The sequence below is a fragment of the Apodemus sylvaticus genome, chromosome 20 (assembly GCF_947179515.1).
Source record: "Apodemus sylvaticus chromosome 20, mApoSyl1.1, whole genome shotgun sequence".
Taxonomy (NCBI): Eukaryota; Metazoa; Chordata; class Mammalia; order Rodentia; family Muridae; genus Apodemus; species Apodemus sylvaticus.
In genome coordinates this window covers 49,686,235-49,706,995 of record NC_067491.1, presented here as the reverse complement: position 1 = coordinate 49,706,995, position 20,761 = coordinate 49,686,235, and the positions used below count along the sequence as shown (strand labels likewise).

Genomic DNA, 20,761 nt, shown 5'->3' with positions numbered 1-20,761 from the left:
CACACATATATACACATTATACGCACACACACTACATACCACACACACATACACACATACATATACCCATACCCATACACACACATACGCACACACATATACACATACACATATATACACACACACCACATAGTACACACACACCACATAGTACACACACACACACACACACACACCACACATATATGTCCCAAGACCACTTCTGTATCGAGGGCACCATAGAACATTTTCGATGCCCTCCAGCTAAAGGTGGGACTCACTCAGCAGTAAAACTCTTGCCTAGCATGCATGAAGCCCCAGGTTTGATTTCTGAAGCCCCTACACTCTAAAAAAGTCAAGAGACAAAAACCACCCTTGCATATTCCCGTTTCACAGAGTCTTCAAACGCAGTCTGGTCCCACGTCTTGCGAGCAGGCTTTCCTAACGGTTCACGGTTTCAGTTCATGTTCCCAGTTAGCTCTCCAGGCAGTGTGCTCACACAATTTAACACTTCCTTTTCCTTCTTAGTTGCTTCTCAAACATATTCACTCAAATAAGTATTTTTAGAAAGCTATAAAAAAAAAAAGTTTTGAGATTGAGGGTCTGGGCAGAACCCTGTACACAGGCAGGAACCTGGATTTGGGTCCCAGGACCCATGAGAAAGCCCGGCACAGCAGCTCACACCTGTAACCCCGTGTTTGTCAGAGAGCAGAGCCAGGAGGTCCTCAGGAGCCAGGCGAGTGAAAACCCGAGCCCCAGGCTCAGGAAGAGGCTGTCGTAAATCAATACAGGAAGAGCCCCAACATCTGGCCACCATACCTGTACACACACTCACACACTCATGCACACACAAACACACACACACTCACTCATGCATGCATACTCACACATTCTCACACACTCAAACACATACCCTCACACACTCACGCTCTCACGCACATTCATACACACACACACTTACATACCCACACTCATTCATGCACGTGCACTCACACACATGATTGATTGATTGATTGATTGACTGACTGACTGAAATATATTTGTTTAAGTTTGGAACCTGGTCTAGAAGCCAAGTATACTGCCATGAGTCAAATCCAAGGCGGGGGATCCTCAGGAGGCTGTCCTATGGGGAGGGAAACACAAGATAAAAAAAATGACAAAAAAGGCCAGGTGGGGTGGCCCATGCCTTTAATCCCAGCACTTGGGAGGCAGAGGCAGGCGGATCTCTATGAGTTCAAGGCCAGCCTGGTCTACAGATCTAGTGAGGAGGAGCCAGGGATCTGTTACACAGAGAAGATCTGTCTCAAAAATAAAAACAAAACAAAACAAACAAAAAAACTGAAAGAAAGGAAGGAAGGAAAGACAAGATAAGACCTCAGCTCTCCAGCAAAATGTGCTACAGAGAGCAAGCAGAGCTCTCTGCCTTCCAGAGCAGAAGGAAGGCCCTATGGCCTTTCTAGCACTAGGGCAGGAGAGACCAAGGCAAGCCGTAGTGACCACTTTGATGACAGCACCAACATCTCCTATGGTTTCCCTCCAGGCGTGGGTTAATGCCAAGCACAGAGGTCTCTCTTCAACACCATCAAGCCATCTGCAGACACCAGGAAAGGCCGGACCTTGGTGGTTACAGCAAAGGGAATACAATTACTTAGCTAATTGAGGACAAAGCGATGACTAATCTAGATAATTGGACCCTGAAGCATTACGGGAACTCCCCAGGTACACTGATAAATAAGGCAATTGCTAAGCCCCTCCCCTCCTGACCACTGTTACATAAAAATCAGAAGTATCGTAACAATAAGCTGCTCATAAAATCAAGGCCAGATGGTTGCCCACGAGCTAGCTATCTCTGGTGAAAATGACAACTGACTTATGCAAATGTCACATGCCAAATGCCTTCTAAAGTAACCGCCCGGGGGGGTAAACAATTATTTCACAGTGAAACGGGATATTGAAGATATATGGGAATTCTGGGACATTTTTCATGTATGTGTGTGTGCACGTGCACGCGTGTGTGTGTGTGTGTGTGTGTGCATGTTCATATGTGCATGTATACACAGGCATGTGGAAGCCCAGGGCTGACATCAAATTTCTTCCTATCTCCGGTTCATTGAGGCAAGCCAGCTAGCCTGTAATCCCACAATTGGCCAGCAGGGGGCGAGGGAGTACTCTATGCAAAGACAGAAGGCCCACTGGGGTTTCCAAGCCAAAATAGTGAAGCTCTGACTTAAAAAATAAAGTCGAGAATGAGAGAACCCGACACCGGAGTCACGGGCGGCTGCCACGCCCACCCAGCACTTAGATGGGCTCCAGTTCACAAGTCCACCTGCAAGCACTCTAACCACTGGACCATCTCCCCAGGTTCCTGGCGGATCATTAAAGAGAATGTCTGACTTACATTCCAAGGGGATTTTCTGGCTTCCATTCCATAGTATTTACTTTTATAAAAACTGTGTATGAGCGCAGACACCCTCCTGTGACTGCAGGCACGTGTGTGCCCGTGGAGGACAGAGGTCAAGCTCAGGTGGGCGATCCTCAGGAGCCATTCACCTTTAGTCACAGGATCTCTCTGGCCCCGAATGGACCAAGTATGGAAGGCTGGAGGGCCAGCCAGCCCCAACCAGGCAGTGCAGCTAGGGGAAGGGGATCCAATGGCAGGCGACAGAGACAGAGACAGCCTCCCTCCAATGGTTAGGAGACCCACATGAAGACCAAGCTGCACATCTGCTAGGAATATGTGGGGGCGGGGCTAGGTCGGGCCCCTGCATGCTCGGTTGGTGGTTCGGTCTCTGCGAGCCTTGACTGTGTGGCTCTGCCTGGGGCGCCCTTGACCCCTCCCACTAGCTCACCTCTATCCCCTACTCTTCCGCAGGACTCCCCGGGCTTTTAAAAGGGACTAAATCATCCCTTGGACTTCAGTCTGGGCCTCCTAAAGAAAGATCTGGAAGGCAAACACGCAGTCTGAGTTCCTGGCGGCTTGGGTAGGAGCACCCCAAAGCTCCCTGTATGAGAACAAACATCCAAACAGAGTACTCGGCACCGCCGTTTCTCTGAGAAATGCTAAAACATCACGAAATGGAAAACACAAGCAGCTGCCCTCCGCCCTCCGCCCTCCGCCCTCCGTAGCTCTAAGAAGATCAAGACTCCTGCAGGGAGGAAGCGCTCCTCTGGAAATATTAAACTGAGCCGTTCCTGAGAGTGATGGGAACGTTCTGGAATTCTGCATGTGGGAGAGGAGGCAGGAGGACCAAGAGTTCCCAAAATTAGATAAATAAGAATTGGATGGGCTGAAGATCACTCTGTGGTGCCGTGGTACAGTGTTTGCCTAACACCTACGAACGGACGAATAAACGAACGAACAAGGTCCTGAGTTGGACAGCCAGCACCATGAGGAAAAAAGAAAAACAAATCAGACCCTTAAAGTGGGGAGTTCGTCCAGACTCAAAAGAGTCTCACAGGCCATCAGCGACAAGAACTCAACTCCTCCTCCAGGAAGCCTTCTCGGATGAGCCCTGTCACCTAGCTGTTGGTGGTGCATTCTACCATGCACTGCTCTCCTGTACCGCAAACGGTTCTCACAGACTAATCCTTCCTCATCCGGCTCCTCCACAGGCAGAAAGCTGGACGCCAACATCTCTTGCTGGCAGCCCCCCCCCCTGTCCTGTGGTCTCCGGGACAGCGCGGGAGGGTCATGGGTAAGCTTGAAGCCAAAGGCACAAGGGAACCTGAGCAGTGAAGGGGGTCCCCATGGCCGTGAGGTCCCCATGGCTGCTCCGCGAATGTGGCATATGGACTCACGTGTATTTCGACCCATGAAACATGTCTTATTAGGCACGTTCCCTAGGCTACAGCCAAGAAAGTCAGTGATCCAGGTAGCTGCGAGAAAAGAGAAATGAGTGTTTGGATTTGCCTGGATATGTGGAGAACAAAATAGGCTTCACTGGAGGCTAGCCCTGTCTACATAGCAAGTTCCAAGTTAGCCAGGATACATGGAGAGACTGTCACGAAGATAGATAGATAGATAGATAGATAGATAGATAGATAGATGGATGGATGGATGGATGGATGGATGGATGGATGGATGGATAGATAGATAGATAGATAGATGGATGGATGGATGGATGGATGGATGGATGGATGGGTGGGTGGGTGGGTGGGTGGGTGGGTGGGTGGATGGATGGATGGATGGATGGATGGATGGATAGATAGATAGATAGATAGATAGATAGATAGATAGATAGATGCCGGGCGGTGGTGGCACACGCCTTTAATGCCAGCACTTGGGAGGCAGAGGCAGGTGGGTTTCTGAGTTCGAGGCCAACCTGGTCTACAGAGTGAGTTCCAGGACAGCCAGGGCTACACAGAGAAGGCCTGTCTCAGAGAAAAAAAAAAAAACAGAAAACAAAAAAAGAAAGAAAGATAGATAGATAGATGGATGGATGGATGGATGGATGGATGGATGAATGGATAGATGGATGGATAGATAGATAGATAGATAGATAGATAGATAGATAGATAGATAGATAGAGTTTCAGACCTGTTGAGACAAAAGCAGATTTGTCATTTTCTTATAGAAAAATAATATTCCCGGAAGCCACCTTCTTTTCCACATACTAATAACGTCTTCCTGCAAATGCGGTAATCTCATTTTACAGAGTGTTTCTCTCCCTTATCTGGTCTGGGGCTTCACACAGGCCCTAGGAAACAGGGGACATCCAATTATCCCACCACAATCCAGATAAAGGAACCAGAGCTCAGAAAAGGAAAGCCAAATGGCCACCCACAGCAACACAGCCAGCGACAGTTACCAAAGCCTGAGCTTCTAGTCCAAGGTCTCTCTCTCTGTCCTTCACCTCCGTTTGCCTTTTAATTACATACTGAATTTTTTTTTCTTTATACTGAAAAGTATGAAATATTGAAAGCAGGATTCCTGGGACATTTTAAAAGCTCCTCCCTGTTCACAGCTAGAGGTCCGGTCATCCATTCACAGGATCTTCCAGGTTTGGGACAGATCTGCAGCCTGGCCCTTAGTGACGGTGATACCAAAGCCACAGCCCCCAGCTGGAGCAGTCATTCCCTGTGTTAGGCATTACTTTTTGCCCTTCCAGGTCTCATCTTTATGTGTTCCCTTTCAGAAACTGAAATTCCTACCACCAGCTGACGGACAGAAACTAAGAATGACCGAAGCCCGGCTGCAGCCAGCTAAACACACAGGCTGGGGGCTGTTCGAGAAGAACTTCTCAAAGCCAAGGGCAGAGCCTGGTTAGAGATGATGCCACCAACACACCCCCTCACAGCGCCTTCTCTCTCCCGGTCTACAGGATGAACTACTCCCTGCCTGCTCTCTCTGAACATAAAGTAATTTTTAGCAAAGAGTAAGTCAGAGAATGACGTCCTCTTGCATGCTTGTCACAAGCAAAAGCCCACATTCAGGACGGGCACTCCGAGGGATCCTTCACAATGTAACCGTATTTCCCTTCACCCAGAGAGAGATCTACTCAAGAGGGAAAATGTCAGTCTAATACCTATAAAAAGAATTTTTTTTTAATCCCAAGAAATAGGATTCCCCCTCCCCTTAGTTTGACTGTCCCGGAACTCTCCTTATAGACCAGGCTGGCCATGAACTTGGAGTGAACTTCCTACCCTGCCCCTGAATGTAGGATTACCAAGATTGGCAGAAGAAATCTGATTTGAAGTTGGTTGGTTGGTTGGTTTTTGCGGGAGATAGCTTTTGTTGTTGTTGTTTTATTTGTTTACTTGATTTTTAGGATGGCTTGAACTCTCTATGAAGTAAGGAACTATTGATGATGGCCTTGAACTTCTGACCCTTCTGCCTGGAGGGGTTGAGATTTGCTGTGTTGCTATGTACAATAATGCTAAACTCTGTATCCCAAGGTCTGGCTGCCTCAGGAAGAGTGAATTCTCACAGCTACCAGCTTTTGTGGAGTAAACCTTGCTCCTTGTTTTAAAACTATTGGGTGAATAAAGATGCCTACAGCTCATAACTGGGCAGAAGGGAAGTAGGCGGGGCTTAGGGGGGTCTGATTCAGAGACCGCAGTGAGGACAGACAAGGAAGAAGGGGCCGTGGGGTCGGTAGATTGTGAGCACGTGAGGGTGGGTCTGTTGGGGTAGGAGTGGCCCCTGCAGAACATGGCAAGTGATATCTCAGGGTTACTGACAGGGAAATAGACAAACTAGCACAGAGGGTTGATATCTGCCCAGCTCTAGTGCTTCAAGGCTTATTATAAATACAAAGGTTTTGTGTCTTTCATTTTGGAAGCAGATGATTTAATGTGGGGTAGAAACCCTCAAAAAATATTTACTGGGACATTACAGACCCACACTACCATGCCCCCTCTATTGAGTTCCTAAGATAGAGTCTGTGGGCTTGTGTGTGCTAGGCTGGTACCACCCAAAGCTCATCTCCAACCTGAAATTACAATTTCTAGACTGTTTGGCCACCCTACCACTGAACTGTAATCTGTACATTAACATTTCAGAACTACCCAATCATTCTGATTTTTCACTTAACAACGATACTTCTCCCTCTAACCCCAAACCTGACAAGCAGTCTGTTAATAAAATGTCGCTGCGAAGGGCAGAACTAACAGCTTGGCCGTGAAGAGCATTAGCTGCCCTCACTGATCCCATAAGTCTGGCTCCCAGCACCCACATGATGGTTCATAACTCAAGTTCCAGGGGATATGCTGCCCTCTTGTGGCCTTCTCGGGAACCTACACACACTTAGTGTACAGCCGACAGCACATACACAGGAATAAAAATAAATTAGTAAAGAATGTAAATACTTGCGTCACTTCTAAGGAAATCTGTTCTGGATCCTCCTCCCATGTTTTGTTTTGTTATTTTAACATTCTTAACTCTTTTTTTTTCAGCCAAGCACACGTGTGACAGGTTACACTGAGCCACAGAACCTGGGAGCTAGGCAAAAGCAATTGTTGAGGGTTTGACACTTCCCTGATTTCCATGTTGCGATGAAACATGTCCTCACTCCGACTTAAATCCTGCCCCTGCCCTCATTTGCATAGGATACTCACTAAGCTGACTCACTGCTGTAGGAATCAAAAAAAAAATTGTTTCCCAATGGCTGTCTGCAGATCCCAAAGACAGACCTAAATTGAAACCAATGAAGGTCACCTGGAGTGACCTAGGCCTAGACTCTCAGGTGGTTTAGTCGGGTCCCTTAAGACACACTTAATCCACAAGTATGACTCTGACTGCACACCCCTGCCCTACCCCCCCAAAAAAGATAGATCAAATTTGGCCAATATTCTGGATAGATTTCCACAATGGCTCCCATCCTGTAAATGTTGAACGAGTTCAGCCAAGCTTGGTACTGTAAGCCTTCTGCCCCAGCTCATAGAGGGTGATCCAGGAGGACGGCAAGTTCGAGGCCAGCCTGGAGCACCGGGGCATGTCTGGACGACTTAGCAAGACCCTATCTCAAACTAAAACGCAATACCAGGAATACAGCCCAGTGGTCAAATTTCTGCACGGCGCGTGCAATCATCAGACCCTGAGTTCAAAGCTGAGTGCTTCTTCCATCAACCAAAAAATAACTGCCAAGCCTTAAGGTCTTGGCTAAGGTGATGGCTCCAAGGTTTCATTAGCTGGACACCCACATCAGCCCCGCAAACACTGCAGGATTTGACTAGTGTTTGCACTCACTGGTTAGAGTGGGCTGCGCCATCTGACTGGACTCAGCTAGAGAAGCTAAGGGAACCCTGTCCAAAACAGACGCTAAAATACGTCAGCGGAGGACACCCCAAGCAGATCCCAGCATCAGTTGGCTTTATCAGAGGGGCTGAATCACAGTTACTCGATACAAAGCCTGGCTTAACCAGGGAAATCTAGAAGCCCTGCCTTGCCAATCAACGAAAAGAAGTCGTGCACAGACAAGTTTGGATATTTTTTAAGTGAAAAAAATCTATCAGAAGAGAGGCCAGTCCTGGAGCTCCATCACGCCAATCTGAGAAAACAGCTACCGCAGCTTCTCCGAACGCCTTAAGCGGGCAGCAGGGTGGGTCTTAAGTAAGCAGACCCACACGGATGCGTTTTTAGAGCCCTGCAGACTGCGGTCCCCAACCCACTGGCACTCGGCCCCACCCCCAGAAAAGTCCCGATTTGCTCAGCCGCACTTTTCTGGTCGCAGGGACTGGGAGCCAAGGGGTCCGGGGTGAGGCCTGGATGGAAGCCAATAGAAGGGGGGGATGTGAGGGACCAGGGACACTTCTGGGAAATCCTGCTCCCCAGAAAGATGCGGAGACAGGCTGCAGGACCCAGGCGACTGTCCTCTCCGCTGAATCCGGGCGTGACCGCCCCCGCACAGAGGCACCGGCTTCCTCTCGGTCTTTCCAGAAGCAGGCGAGCTCCAGGCTCGAAATTGAGGATGGGCCGAGGGAACTGTGCGCCCCCCCCCACCCCCCGCCGTCGCCTCTCCCGAGGGACCCACTCCCCGCAGCCCCGCTCACCTCGACTCGCGGCCGCGCTGGTGGCCGTGGAGTTCCCGCAACCCATCGCGTCACCCGCAGGGAAGCCGCGCTCTGGACCTCAGGTCCCAGTGGCGGAGACCCAGAAGGAGGCGGCGCGCGCGGGACTAGGGACAGCCCTAGCCCCGCCCCGCGCGGGGACCCCCACGGACCCACCCGTCACCGCGGCAACCGCGGCGCCGACCAATGCGCAGCCTCCTGCGCGTTCCGGGGCCGAGCATTGGTGGCGGTTCAGAAGGGGCGGGAGTTTGAAGTAGGGTTTGGGGGGTCAGGGCCGAAGGCGTGGTCCGCAGCTGGGCTCACCCGCTCGCCCTCCCTCCTTTTCACCTTCGCTCTCTTTCTTCGCGTCCCCTCCCTGTCCCCAGGATGTGGAGAGGAGAGGAAGTGACAGGGAACACCTGCTCTGAGCATCCTGAGTGTAACGTCTGGTAAGACTAAGGTCGACAAACTAAACGATGTTCGGATCTGAAGAGGAAACCAAAACCTCTTGTGCTTTCGAAGAAAGCAGCAACAACTCCATCTGTCACAACCCATCACCTAGAAAAACCAGCTCTCCCCCAGGTCGGTCAGACCTAGCGCTCCTCTTCAAAATCACTGTCTCCCAGACCTGTCAGTGGAGTTTCAGCCTGCTTTCTGATCTAAGGCAAATCTATGCATCTCCGTGCTCCCTTTGTTTTCTTTTTTCTTTCTTTCTTTTTTTTTTTCAGTAGTCCCTCCCTCTCAGCCTAACAGCTGGGACCACAACTCTTTCTCTGCCCTCTGACCTCTGTGGGACTTTAGGAGCCATACAGAGACATCGTAAACTGTTCAGCGCCTGTGCCTCAGCCAACGCCATCTGCTATTATAAGTCTTGGGCTTTTGAGCAGGAGTGCAAATTCCTTGAAGACAAGGACCCTCCGTTCCCTAGTGTCCTGGCTCACAATGCAGAATCAATAAAACTCATTGAGAGGTGAACTCAAGCCAGGAAATAAAGCTCTGTTTTAAACTCGCTATTTATAGAGAAACCCTGGTTGTGCCAAGTTCTTTGCTAAGCTCTAGGGTTGCAAACATGAGGGAGACCGTGACCCCAGACAGGCAAATTATAAACAAAGTGGTTACATTGAAACAGGGTCACAAATGGAGTTATGCAGGGAGGAACCGCTTAAGAGACAAGCTTAACACTATAGGTGTGTTGTGGGGGGCATAGAAAAGAGTGGGTCTCAACCTTGTTAATGCTGTATACGACCCTTTAATTCAGTCCCTCATACTGTGGTGACCCTCAACGATACATTTATTTCATTGTTACTTCATAACTGCAATTTTGCTACTGTTAAGAATCACAATGTAAATATCTGTGTTCTCCAGCACTCTTAGGCAAACCCTGTAAAAGGGTCATTTGATTCCCCAAAGGGTCTCACCCTACAGGTTAAGAACCACTAATATAGAACCAAAGTTCGGGCAGACTTCTGAATGTGACCTTTGAGCTATGAGGACTGGGGGAACTTGGTCTACTGGATACAAGAGATACCGCATCCTCCATGGAAACTCATGAAATCTTAGGTATCTGACCTTGTGGTGAGATGCTGTTATTCTTGGACAAGATAAAGTCACTTTTCAGTTTACAACTAGAAGTGCTTTGTGTGTGTGCATGCGCGACAAAATGTAACTTAAGAAAGGAAGGGTTTGTTCTGGCTGATAATTGCAGGAGTTCCCTTCCATTGTGGTGGGGAAGAGAAGGAGTTAAAAACCCATGAAACTGCTACAGGGGTCGAGAGCATCAGCCTTTCTCAGCCAGGTGGTCCTGACCCAGAGTCCTAAGGTAGTGGACACTTAACTGTCACCAAAGATTGACCAGAGGCAATGACTCCAAGTGTATCGCCCTATGCCAATAAAGATTAAAGTTGCAGATGCTTGTCAGAGTGAGATGGGAAACTTTATTAAGGGGTTTACAGACCAGAAAGACATTAAGGAGAAAATAGGCAGGCTCCTAAGACATAAAGGTTTGGTAAAAGTATCCTAAACGTCATCAGTTATGCAAAGCTCCTCTGTCCTGGCAGCTACCAAGAGGCAGCTACAATGTTTCAGCTGTCTCTTGTCTACCAGATGGTCTGGGGGAGGGGGGAGGTCTCATGGGAGCTATCCAGCAGCTCACCAAAGCTGGTCTTGGTCCTCATGGTCTGTCTGAGTCGTATCAAGTCCTCCAGTGTCTTGTACCCAGCTGTAAGTGTCTTTGTCTCTCATCCTTGGTGGGCCTAGCTTTGGAATTTACATCTAGCATTCTCTTTGAACATAACATCCATTCCCACTGTAACATGTGTGAGTAGTTAGAGTTTGCCCCAGCAGCCATTTTCCCTTTGGCCTTCTGTGAACTAAACTCCTCCCTCAGGTGGCTGTCTCAGTGGGATCAAGAGCAGACAGGAAACGAGGCTGGCTTATATGATAACCTCAGGGCCCACGCCCAGTGACCCACTCCCTCCAACAAGTCTCTGCCTCTTAAATGTTCCACAGCCTTCCAAATGAACACTCACACCAGGAGACAAAACCACAATACACTGGTTTCCACCTTGGCCTCTGCCATCTTGGTTCAGTGGCCATCCCTAAACAAATCCTATGTTGGAAAGCTATACCAAACAGTCAAAAAAAATTACTATTCTTATATCTGTATCTGTGTCTGTATCGATGATGGACGGACGGATGGACGGATGGGCGGGCGGGCAGGCTGATGGTAGGTAGAGATAGATAGATAGATAGATAGATAGATAGATAGATAGATAGATAGATAGATAGATAGAGATAGATAGATAATTTGTTTTTTGAGCCAGGGTCTCTCTGTAGTTGCCCTGGCTATCTTGGAATTCACTGACCAGGCTGACTCCAACCCGCAGAGATCTGCCTGTCTCTGCCTCCCAAGTGCTGGGATTAAGTGCGGGTGGCACCATACCCTGCACTGTTCTTTATTTCTGTTATCTGACCCTGTGCTTCACTCCTGAGACACCCATGAGAATTATATCGTGAGATCCTGAAACTGTCCGGACCACCAGCTACTGTGGCAGCTTCTGCCCAGTAAGCTAGCACAGGGAGTGTCACCCAGCATGGTGGCACAGCACAACAATGCCACCCCAGGACACTCTAGCAGCAGACAGACGCATACCAAGACCCCTTGATAATCTTGTTCAAGTACTGCCATTACGTCACTGCACAGGCAGAGAACATGCACTGCACAGGCAGAGAACACGCCCTGGCCTGGCAATGGGAGAGGTCATTGCCACCTTACCAACTGCTGAGAGTCTGCCTCTAGGTCTAGTCTTCCTGACCCATGCAGAAGATACATTTAGAAAGAGCACCCATAGGATTGTCCCAGCTTCTTGACTATATCTACCCAGAAAAAAAAAATCTGCTTCCTAAATCCCAGCACAATGACCGACTAGGAATCTAGATCATGTAAGTCCTCTTATGGATGGCTCATGGTTCTCCATGTAGCTGTGTGTGTGTGTGTGTGTGTATGTGTTGATGTCTAATATGTATGATGTGTGTATCATGTGTGTGTATGTGTGTGTGAGAGAGAGAAAGAGAGAGACAGAGAGAGACAGACAGAGACAGACAGAGACAGACAGAGAGAGAGAGAGAGAGAGAGAGAGAGAGAGAATGAGCAGTCATAGACCCAACCTGCCTAACCACAGATATGTTCCTGTTTGTTTGTTTGTTTGTTTGTTTGTTTGTTTTTTCGAGACAGGGTTCCTAGTATAGCCCTGGCTGTCCTGGAACTCACTAAGTAGACCAGGCTGGCCTCAAACTCAGAAATCCACCTGCCTCTGCCTCCCAAATGCTGGGATCTAAGACATGCACCACCACTGCCCAGCCACAGATATGTTCCTTGGGTGGAGGTAACTGACTATGATGGATATTGTATACTCCATCTGATAAAGCTATAGCACGTGTAATCTATCCCTTCATTTAACAATCACTGTTCAGCACCCTCAGGCCAGCTGTCCCTCTACATGCATGAGAAATGGCTGTGAACAAGACAGAGGAAAAATCTAGGAAGACCAGTCAAACTGGAAGAGGCCATTTCAGACACTATAAACCCAATCTAAAACACACACACACACACACAAACACACACACACACAAAAACAAAACAAAACAAAACAAAACAAAAAAAAAGCAAGTCCCTGGACTAGAGGCTCAGGATGGAGATAGAAATGCTTTTCTTGAGTAGGTGGACCTAATGCAGTGGGTTTTTAAAGAGGTTTGCTGATGAGAACTCAGATTCCAAGACCTAAGAAGACCCTAGGCCAAAAACCAAAAAAACAAAAAGCAAAACAAAAACAAACAAGCAAACAAAAAACAGCTATACAAAGCCCTGAGTCAGGAGTTTACTGTGTATCCACCATCAATAGAAAAAAAGTGTCTAGGAGACCAGGCTAGAGGCCAGGTGGGGGCTGGGGAGCAGGGGAGCAGTGACCTCACTGTGGCTGTGACTGGTACTGAGCTCAGTCAGAAGGGAAGTGCAGGATCTTCTGAGAGGCACCGGAAAGTCCCTAACATGGAAATTCGGATCGAAGGGCAGGCAAGCACGGTGCTTCTTTTCCTTTTTAGAAACGTATTTGTTTTGTTCTACCTTATAGGCAAAAAGGTTTGTTGCATTCAGATGCTTTCTGAGCACAATTAGTCAAAAGAAAATCATTACCGCATGCCCCATTTCCTGCCTGATCAATGTTGGCCTCGTTCTCTGCGGTGGGAAAACCACACCATCAGCCGTTGTTTTCTGCCTGTGAACGGCAACCGCTTTGCAGAGAGGGAGAGGGGTGTGTGTCTGCTGAGTAGGAGACAGGAAACTGTGAAGAATTTTCCCCATGCTCCCTCCCATTGCTCCCATGGTCCTCGTCTCTACGGCCCCACCATCTCACATCCTCACGAGGAAGAGATGAGCGCAGCATGGAGGGCTATTCCAGAGAGAGGGGGACCCAATGCTCACATCATCTTATGACAACATATGATTAAACGTGTCCTGATTCAGGCGTGGAGAGATGGCTCAGTAGTTAAGCACACTTGGTGTTTCCTGATTTACTTCCCAGCATGCCGGCTCACAACCACCCATAACTCCAGTTCCAGGAGAAGGCTCCATTCCCAGCCCACAGTGGCTCACAAACATCCAAATCCAGTTCTGGGGGATCAGATGCCCTTTTGTGACCTTCATATGCAACAGGCGTATACATGATATACATACATACATGCCGGCATTCATACAAGTAAAATAAAAATAAATGCTTTGAATGTCCAGTTTTATTAGTAGTATTGTATTAAGCTTTCAGTGTGGTTAATTCTAAACCACACTGTATGTGTGTGTGTGCATGAGTGTGTGATGTGTGTGTGATGTGTGTGTGATGTGTGTGTGCATGTGTGCGTGCATGTGTGTGCATGTATGTGTGATCTGTGTATATGTGTGTGTACATGTGTGTGTGATGTGTGTATGTATATGTGTGTATATGCATGTGTATGTGATGTGTGTGTATGTGTGTGTGCATGTGTGTGTGATGTGTATGTATGTGTATATGTGTGTGGTGTGGTGTGTGTGTGTGTGTGTGTGTGTGTGCATGAGAGAGTGAGTGTGTGATGGGTGTGTGTGTGTGAAAAACATAGACAAATGAACTTGTTCTTCCGGATATCCACGGGGAGTCTTTGATAAGCTAGGCATAGATACAGAGACAAGTGTAGTTAATTTAGAGGTGGTTTATTTGAGATAGGGTCGCGTGTAACCCAGGCTACCTTCTAGTTCACTTTCTAGCTCAAGGATGACCTTTAACTTCCGGTCTACTCTCTAATTTCTCAGGGCTTCAGATTACAAAGTTGCTCCACCACATCTAGCTTTTACCATCCAACGCCACCCGTCCAGGGACACACGCTACTCTCTCCAGGTTCAAAGCCCCAAAAGGAAGGCCCAAGGGGACATGATTGCTGAGGTCGGAAAGAAAGAGAAGCTGTTGACCCTTAAGTTGAAATGTCATAGGGCCACTGGTGACTTACACGGGGCAGGAGCATTTTCTCCAGACCCTTAGAAGAATGGCGCACAATGTCAGTTTACAAACCTTGACTCTGATCAAGGTTTGTTGTTTGCTTACGAGGAAGCAGAGGCCCACAGAAGTCTCATTTCCTGTTGATCCCTCGTTCGGAGCAGGACCTTGAACTCAGAGCTTCTGACCAGTTCTCCTCTCAGACTGCAGGAACCTCTTTGAGCGAAGACGCACGTGGTGGCTCACATCCAGGCTCGGTAAGTCCTTCCCTTGGCATTTCCTCCGCCGCACAGTAGGTCTGCAGACGTAAATCTGATTACATCACCACTCCGAGCTCTCCTTACACCTGTCCTAGCTTCCCATCGTCTTATGAGCAAAATGTGTTAACTGAGCAGTAAGGCCCTCTGCCCATCTCTCCCGGTCCGCCATCTTTCCTTCAGGTCCTCAGACTCTTGTCACCTCCTACCGCTGAGCCTCAGTGCTAAGTCACTTCTGCCCCGCAGAGAATGAATGTCCTTCTTCTTCTTGTGTGGTTAATTTCTGCTCGCCCTTCAAGCTCTACTGGAGAGTTACTTCTTCAGAAAAACCTTCCCAGTGGCAGAGCCCTGAAGCTGAAATGCATTTTCTGGTTAGTGTGCAACTCTGTCCCAGTGAACAAGCTGCCCATCAAAGGCCTGGTCTGCTCCACTGCTCTTCCTACAGCGCCTTGCCCAGGTAGGAACTCAGCCATGTTGGAGAACATCTATCTGTGCTCCTACCAAGGTCTTCTAGAGTAGACAGGGCCCAAAAGAAATAAATACAGATGGTGCCCTTTGACCACCCTGTTGGAACGAATGCACCCCACACGTGGAGGGTATTCAGTCACACAAAGGACTGAGACTGAAACACAAGCTCGAAGACCCTCGCTCAGTGGGTGGGGGGAGCATTTAAGGAGATACCCGAGGATTCAAGGAGCTAGATCAATGGTTCTTTTAGCTCCTTGGCCCTGTTTAATATATAGATATAGATATAGATATAGATATAGATATATATCCATTAACGAAAGTAGTATACCGCTACAACTATTTACTGAATAGTGAATAGTTATCTTTCCATTTGGATTTTATTTTAAGATCTAATATTATGAAGCCTTGAAGTCTTATGAGAACCCAGAGCAGTAACTAGAGTACACACACTGAAGTCTTTATCACAGTGGTTTGTCATTTTCTAAGTTCCATTTTCAAAAGGCACATTTTAACAGCTGCATATTTGTCTCTCTAGGCAGGAAAAGAAGCTTGGTACTGAAGGCCTGGAGCAAGCGTTTCTCCTGGACAGTCCGCTTCTCTCTGAGGAACCCCTCCCCCGGCATCCTTACTTCACAGGCTACTTAAAATGAGACCAACCAAGCTGCACCCCCACCTCTCCTGATTACCTTTGAAACCCAGTCACTACATCCTGCCGCACATGCATAAACAAGACTTTTGTCAGCTACAACACTCTCCTCAGCCAAGTTTGGGGAGATGCATGGAAATCAGTCAGGCATTTATGTTAGGATCTCAGACATTCAACTCACACAGGCAGAATGTCATTCCGCTCTGCGTTGCTAATTGGCCTGTGAAATGGCTCTGTTGCCATGACTAACCAAACAACATCCAGGGGCAGTTACGATTAAAGATTAAATCGCCTGGAAGAGAGGAAGGAGAGGTGGGGCAGCCGAGGAGTCATTAGCTTGGGCAGAAGACATTCAGAATCCTGAGTCTGGAACCTGGACTTAAAGGGATTTCCGAAGGAAGCAATTTCCTAATTCAGGCAGGCCCTGTGAGCAGAGGAGCAGAAGTGGCGTGTGGAGGCTTAATGAGAACATCCTTTTCTGATTAGAAATGCGCAGCAGATGTCAGAAAGCACAAAGGGACTTTAATATTAAAGCACTGCAGGGTTAAAGACCCTAAAATGAGTTTCTAGATAGGTCTCAGGCTGCGAAACCCCCTAGGTCAGAGCATTCTTCTGAGCCCCATCTCTCTCTCTCTCTCTCTCTCTCTCTCTCTCTCTCTCTCTCTCTCTCTCTGTATGTGTGTGTGTGTGTGTACAAGCAAAGTTGGACACGCAGATACTCTTGCAAATGCGTTTGCTTATACACATATGAAGTCCAGATGCCAACCTCAGATGTCTTCTTCCATCACTACATCCCTAACTTTTTGAGACAGACTCTCTCACTGAGCCTGGGGCTCTCCGTTTTCGACAGATGGCTCAGGCCCCCGAGCTTGGGATCTGCCTGTCTCTGTCACAAGCCACAGCACTGTGTGCCACTGGACCACCTCCCCGGCCCCAGAGTCCCCCATTCCTTACAGACTCAGTTTCCCATCTCCATTTTCTTCAGCCCTCCTCACTCGAGCTTTTAATCAGTAGTCAGCGCCAGCTGCCTCTGCCGACCATGAGTCAGATCTCTCCCTGAGGTGCTTTATATCTGTTGAAATCCAGTTTTCCAAATTCTCAGCCATAACCCTGGTGATTGTTCACAATATGTTTACCCCCAGAACAGGGCAGGAAATTGCAGGCTTAGAACTTGGGGAGCCACAGAGACAGTAGCCGCCACCGATGGCGGATGATCTCCAGTCACTAAGTTCTTCTACCCATGGCCTGTGTGATAAAGAGCCTCAAGAGCCAGGTCTCCTGTGTCCAAATTCTGACCTCACCATCAAGGTGACAAGTGTCCCTGTCAATCTGTGACTCAGTTTCCATATTTGTCAAGAGGGTGAATAAATACTTGCATCAGGTTGTTCTGAGAATGAGAGGGGTTGGTAGAGTTTGTTTTAACTAGGGTTTCATTGTTGTGAAGAGATTCCATGAACAACTCTTCAAATATTCCCTCTTATAAAGGCAACTCTTACAAAGACAAACATTGAACTGGGGCTGACCTACAGTTCCAGAGGGTCAGTCCATAGCGGGAAGCATTGCAGCATCCAGGCAGGCATGGTGCCAGGGAAGAAGCTGGGAGTTTCCACACTGGGCGGAGCTTGAGCATTGGCGCCTCGAAGCCCCACCCCCACAGTGACATACTTCCTCCAACAAGGCCACACCTCCTAATAATGCCACTTCCCGTGGGCCAAGTGTATTCACATCACCACAGAGTAAATACCAATGAGGATTTGATGTAAGGAGAAAAATATCATGGAAATGCTGTTACCATTGTTAGCTAATTGTCTCGTGTGAGGATTAAGCAGGGCCATAAATCACCCCAGAAGTGATAATCAGTCGTTGGTACTTGTCACTCACGTATGACTTCAGGAGATTTCCAGGAGGGGATGATTATCCTCATTCATTTGAGAATAAATGTTGTAATTGGGCCATAGCAGAATGCAGGGTCTTGTGCTAAGCGATAGCCATTTCAGGAGGATGATTCTTAGGCTGCTGAGAAAACAGATCTGGAATAAAGCATCCTCTGATACACGTGCACTCAATCCCTTAGAGACCCACAGAAGGAGATGGTGACAGGGACACAGGGAAAAGACTCCCTCCAGGAGGCCACACCAACTGAATGGTGCTAGCCAGATGGTACCACACAGAGGATGCAGGCGTGGTACCCCTAGAGAAGAGCCAACCACACCCCACCTAACACCAGATGTTCTTTTTACTTAATGCATCTGATCAGATCTTGCTTCCAAACACCTGATATTGCTCCCGCCACTGCCAAGATCAAGGTTCACTTCTGGGCTTGCCAACCTTGCCTTGGAGTGGCCCTGCCTCCTTTTCCTCACCTCCAGCCTTCCTGAGCTTCTGTAGTAACTATCGCTGTGAAAAGACAGACACAGCCATGACCAAGGCGACTCCTACAAAGGACAACATTTAACTTGGGCTGGCTCACAGTTTCAGAGGCTCAGTCCATTATCATCAGGGCAGGAAGCATGGCAGCGTGCAGGCAGACACAGTGCTGGAGAAGGAGCTGAGAGTTCTGCACCTTGATCTGAAGGCCCACCAGAGAACTCTCCTGCCCTGGGTGGGGCTTCAGCAAATGACCTCAAAGCCCACCCCCACAGTGACACACTTCCTCCAACAAGGCCACACTTCCTTCAATAAGGCTACACCTCCTAACAGTGCCACTTCCCGTGGGCCAAACATACCACACCATCATACACAGTGGCTCCTTCAAACATATTTATGAGGACATTTGTGTTAACACAAGAGTTCTTGCTGCGTATGATATCCTCTTTCTCATGCCCTAGGCAACGTTATACCCCTGGATTTTGACCAAGGGCTCTGTGGTAAGTCAAAGATGAAAAGTCCCCCCCCACACACACACACACCTTGCTCATCTTTTGAAAATGCAGTCTCCAATTGATTGCTCTATTTTTGGAGGCCTTGAACACTCTGAAAGGTGTGGGCCTAACTGAAGGAAATAGGTCACTGGGTCAAATCCTCAGGGTTACCTTATCTTTTCCGGATTCAGTCTCCTCCCCTCTTCTTCCCCTCCCTTCCCCACTCTCCCCCTCTCCTCTCTTCTCCCCTCCAATACTTCTGCCACCAGCCGTCCCAGAAACCTGGAGTCATGTGACCATGGACTGAGAGCCCTTTGAACTGTGAGCTAAAAACAAACAAAAAACAAACAAATAAACAAAAAACCCAAATGTTTCCTGCTTTGGTTTATTTATGGCAGGCATGTTGCCATAGCAACAGAAAGCTAGCCCAGCTCCTCAGATCTCCCCTCCTTGGCAAGCATTCTATCCGGGAAGATAGATCCGGCATCGGCATCACCGTGGCAGCCTATTCTCTTTATTTCCATTCAGCCTCCGCCCCGATGAAGACAGGAATCTTACAAGATAAAGGTTGTATTGGATTGTGCATCCCCAGGACCTCAAACACATGGAAAAAGCTCAATCAACTTGAGATATTATTTTTCAGCTCAACAAATCTCTCCAAGTCCCAGTCAGTCCAGAGAGAATGTGCTGGAAAAAGTCAAGAACTAAGGTTAAAAAACAAAACAAAACAAAAACAACTATTCAACTCAATCCTGCCCAGGTGAGGAAAAGCCGTCTCATGCAGCGGCTCCTGACTTCCGGTCTCCTCAGCATCCCAAGCACTTGTTCTTTGAAACATAAGGCTGAGAAAAAGAGCAACCGGAACGAAGTGTATTTTCGGACTCCCAGCCCCCTGTCAGATGCTCAGTCCTGGCATTTGCCATCTCTGGCCATCTTGGGAATTCTCACAGGTAGTCAGAGATTACAACCTAGACGTGCTTGCATAATAGCTAGAAAAAAAATTATCCTTTTTCTTTTTTTTTCAGGTAGGTATACAAGGTCACTTCGGACTCTGCCACGAGGAGCGAGTTTACCTCAGCCCCTCCCCTCACATACAGACACAGTGAACCGAACCACCGTGTCACCGTGGTAAACTGCAGCCACTAGCAGACAGCCTGCGGCAGCCGAGACAGGACAAATTCAGGCCAGAGTCTCCTACAGCGTGGCTCTGGAGACACCGTTCCTATTATGTGCCCCATCCATGGCTCGCCTGGGATATGTGTCGTGTCATGAGGATGGGATCTTTTCAGCCATGTGATAGTATAACACGGCCTGCTGGAACTTGTTTGGTGGCTCGGAATTTCAAATTCAGTCGTGCTGACCGGCCTGGGGACCTGTACCTTAAATTGACAGCTGAGCCTTCCCCACCCTTAGGTCTCACCAGGCCTGATGCCGATCTCCTTGGGACACGGTGCTGACCAACATTGACCCAGCAGGTCCCTTTAGCATAGCAGTGGTCTGACTGATCCCATAGACCCCTCCGGTCCCTTCCCAGGCACACTTAAAATGACTGCACAGCTGGGAGGTAGTGACGCGGGCCTTTAATCGAACCACTTGGGAGACAGAGGCAGGAGAATCTCTGTGACTTCAAGGCTACCCTGGTCTACAGAGTGAATTCCAGGGCAGAAAAGGTTATACAGAGAAACCCTGAGTCAAAACAAAGCAAAACAAAACAAAATGATTATGCACTTAAAATTACCAAAATAAATTCCCTCTCTCATTTGCCAGGTGGGCTGCTGAGCTGTTAAAACATGGCCATGATTACATAGTAATAATAATATTAACAACAACAATAACAACAACAATAATAATAATAAACCAACAAAATGAGGTGGACATTAAGATCCCCACATGGTTGGCCTCATGTACAATTTTTCTGCAAGTTGCTAGCCCTCCACCTATCACTTAGGTCAGTGGTTCTAACCCTGTGGGTTGCAACCTTTTTTGGGGATCAAACGACCCTTTCACAGGGGTCACCTAAGACCATCAGAAAACACGGAGGTTTACATT

General features: G+C 48.1%; 1 protein-coding gene across 2 annotated transcripts in view; it reads right to left on the bottom strand.

Moving 5' to 3' along the window:
• C20H12orf75 (chromosome 20 C12orf75 homolog) overlaps positions 1-8,671 on the bottom strand; it is a 40,939-nt gene extending 32,268 nt beyond the window's left edge. The window contains exon 1 of one of the 2 annotated variants that reach the window (XM_052165180.1): positions 8,470-8,671. In XM_052165180.1, the coding sequence (XP_052021140.1) occupies positions 8,470-8,515 (46 nt within the window). In that variant the 5' untranslated portion in view covers positions 8,516-8,671. The remainder of the gene's footprint in view (positions 1-8,469) is intronic. The other variant, XM_052165181.1, reaches the window with a different exon arrangement.
• Between the last annotated feature and the right edge of the window lie 12,090 nt (positions 8,672-20,761).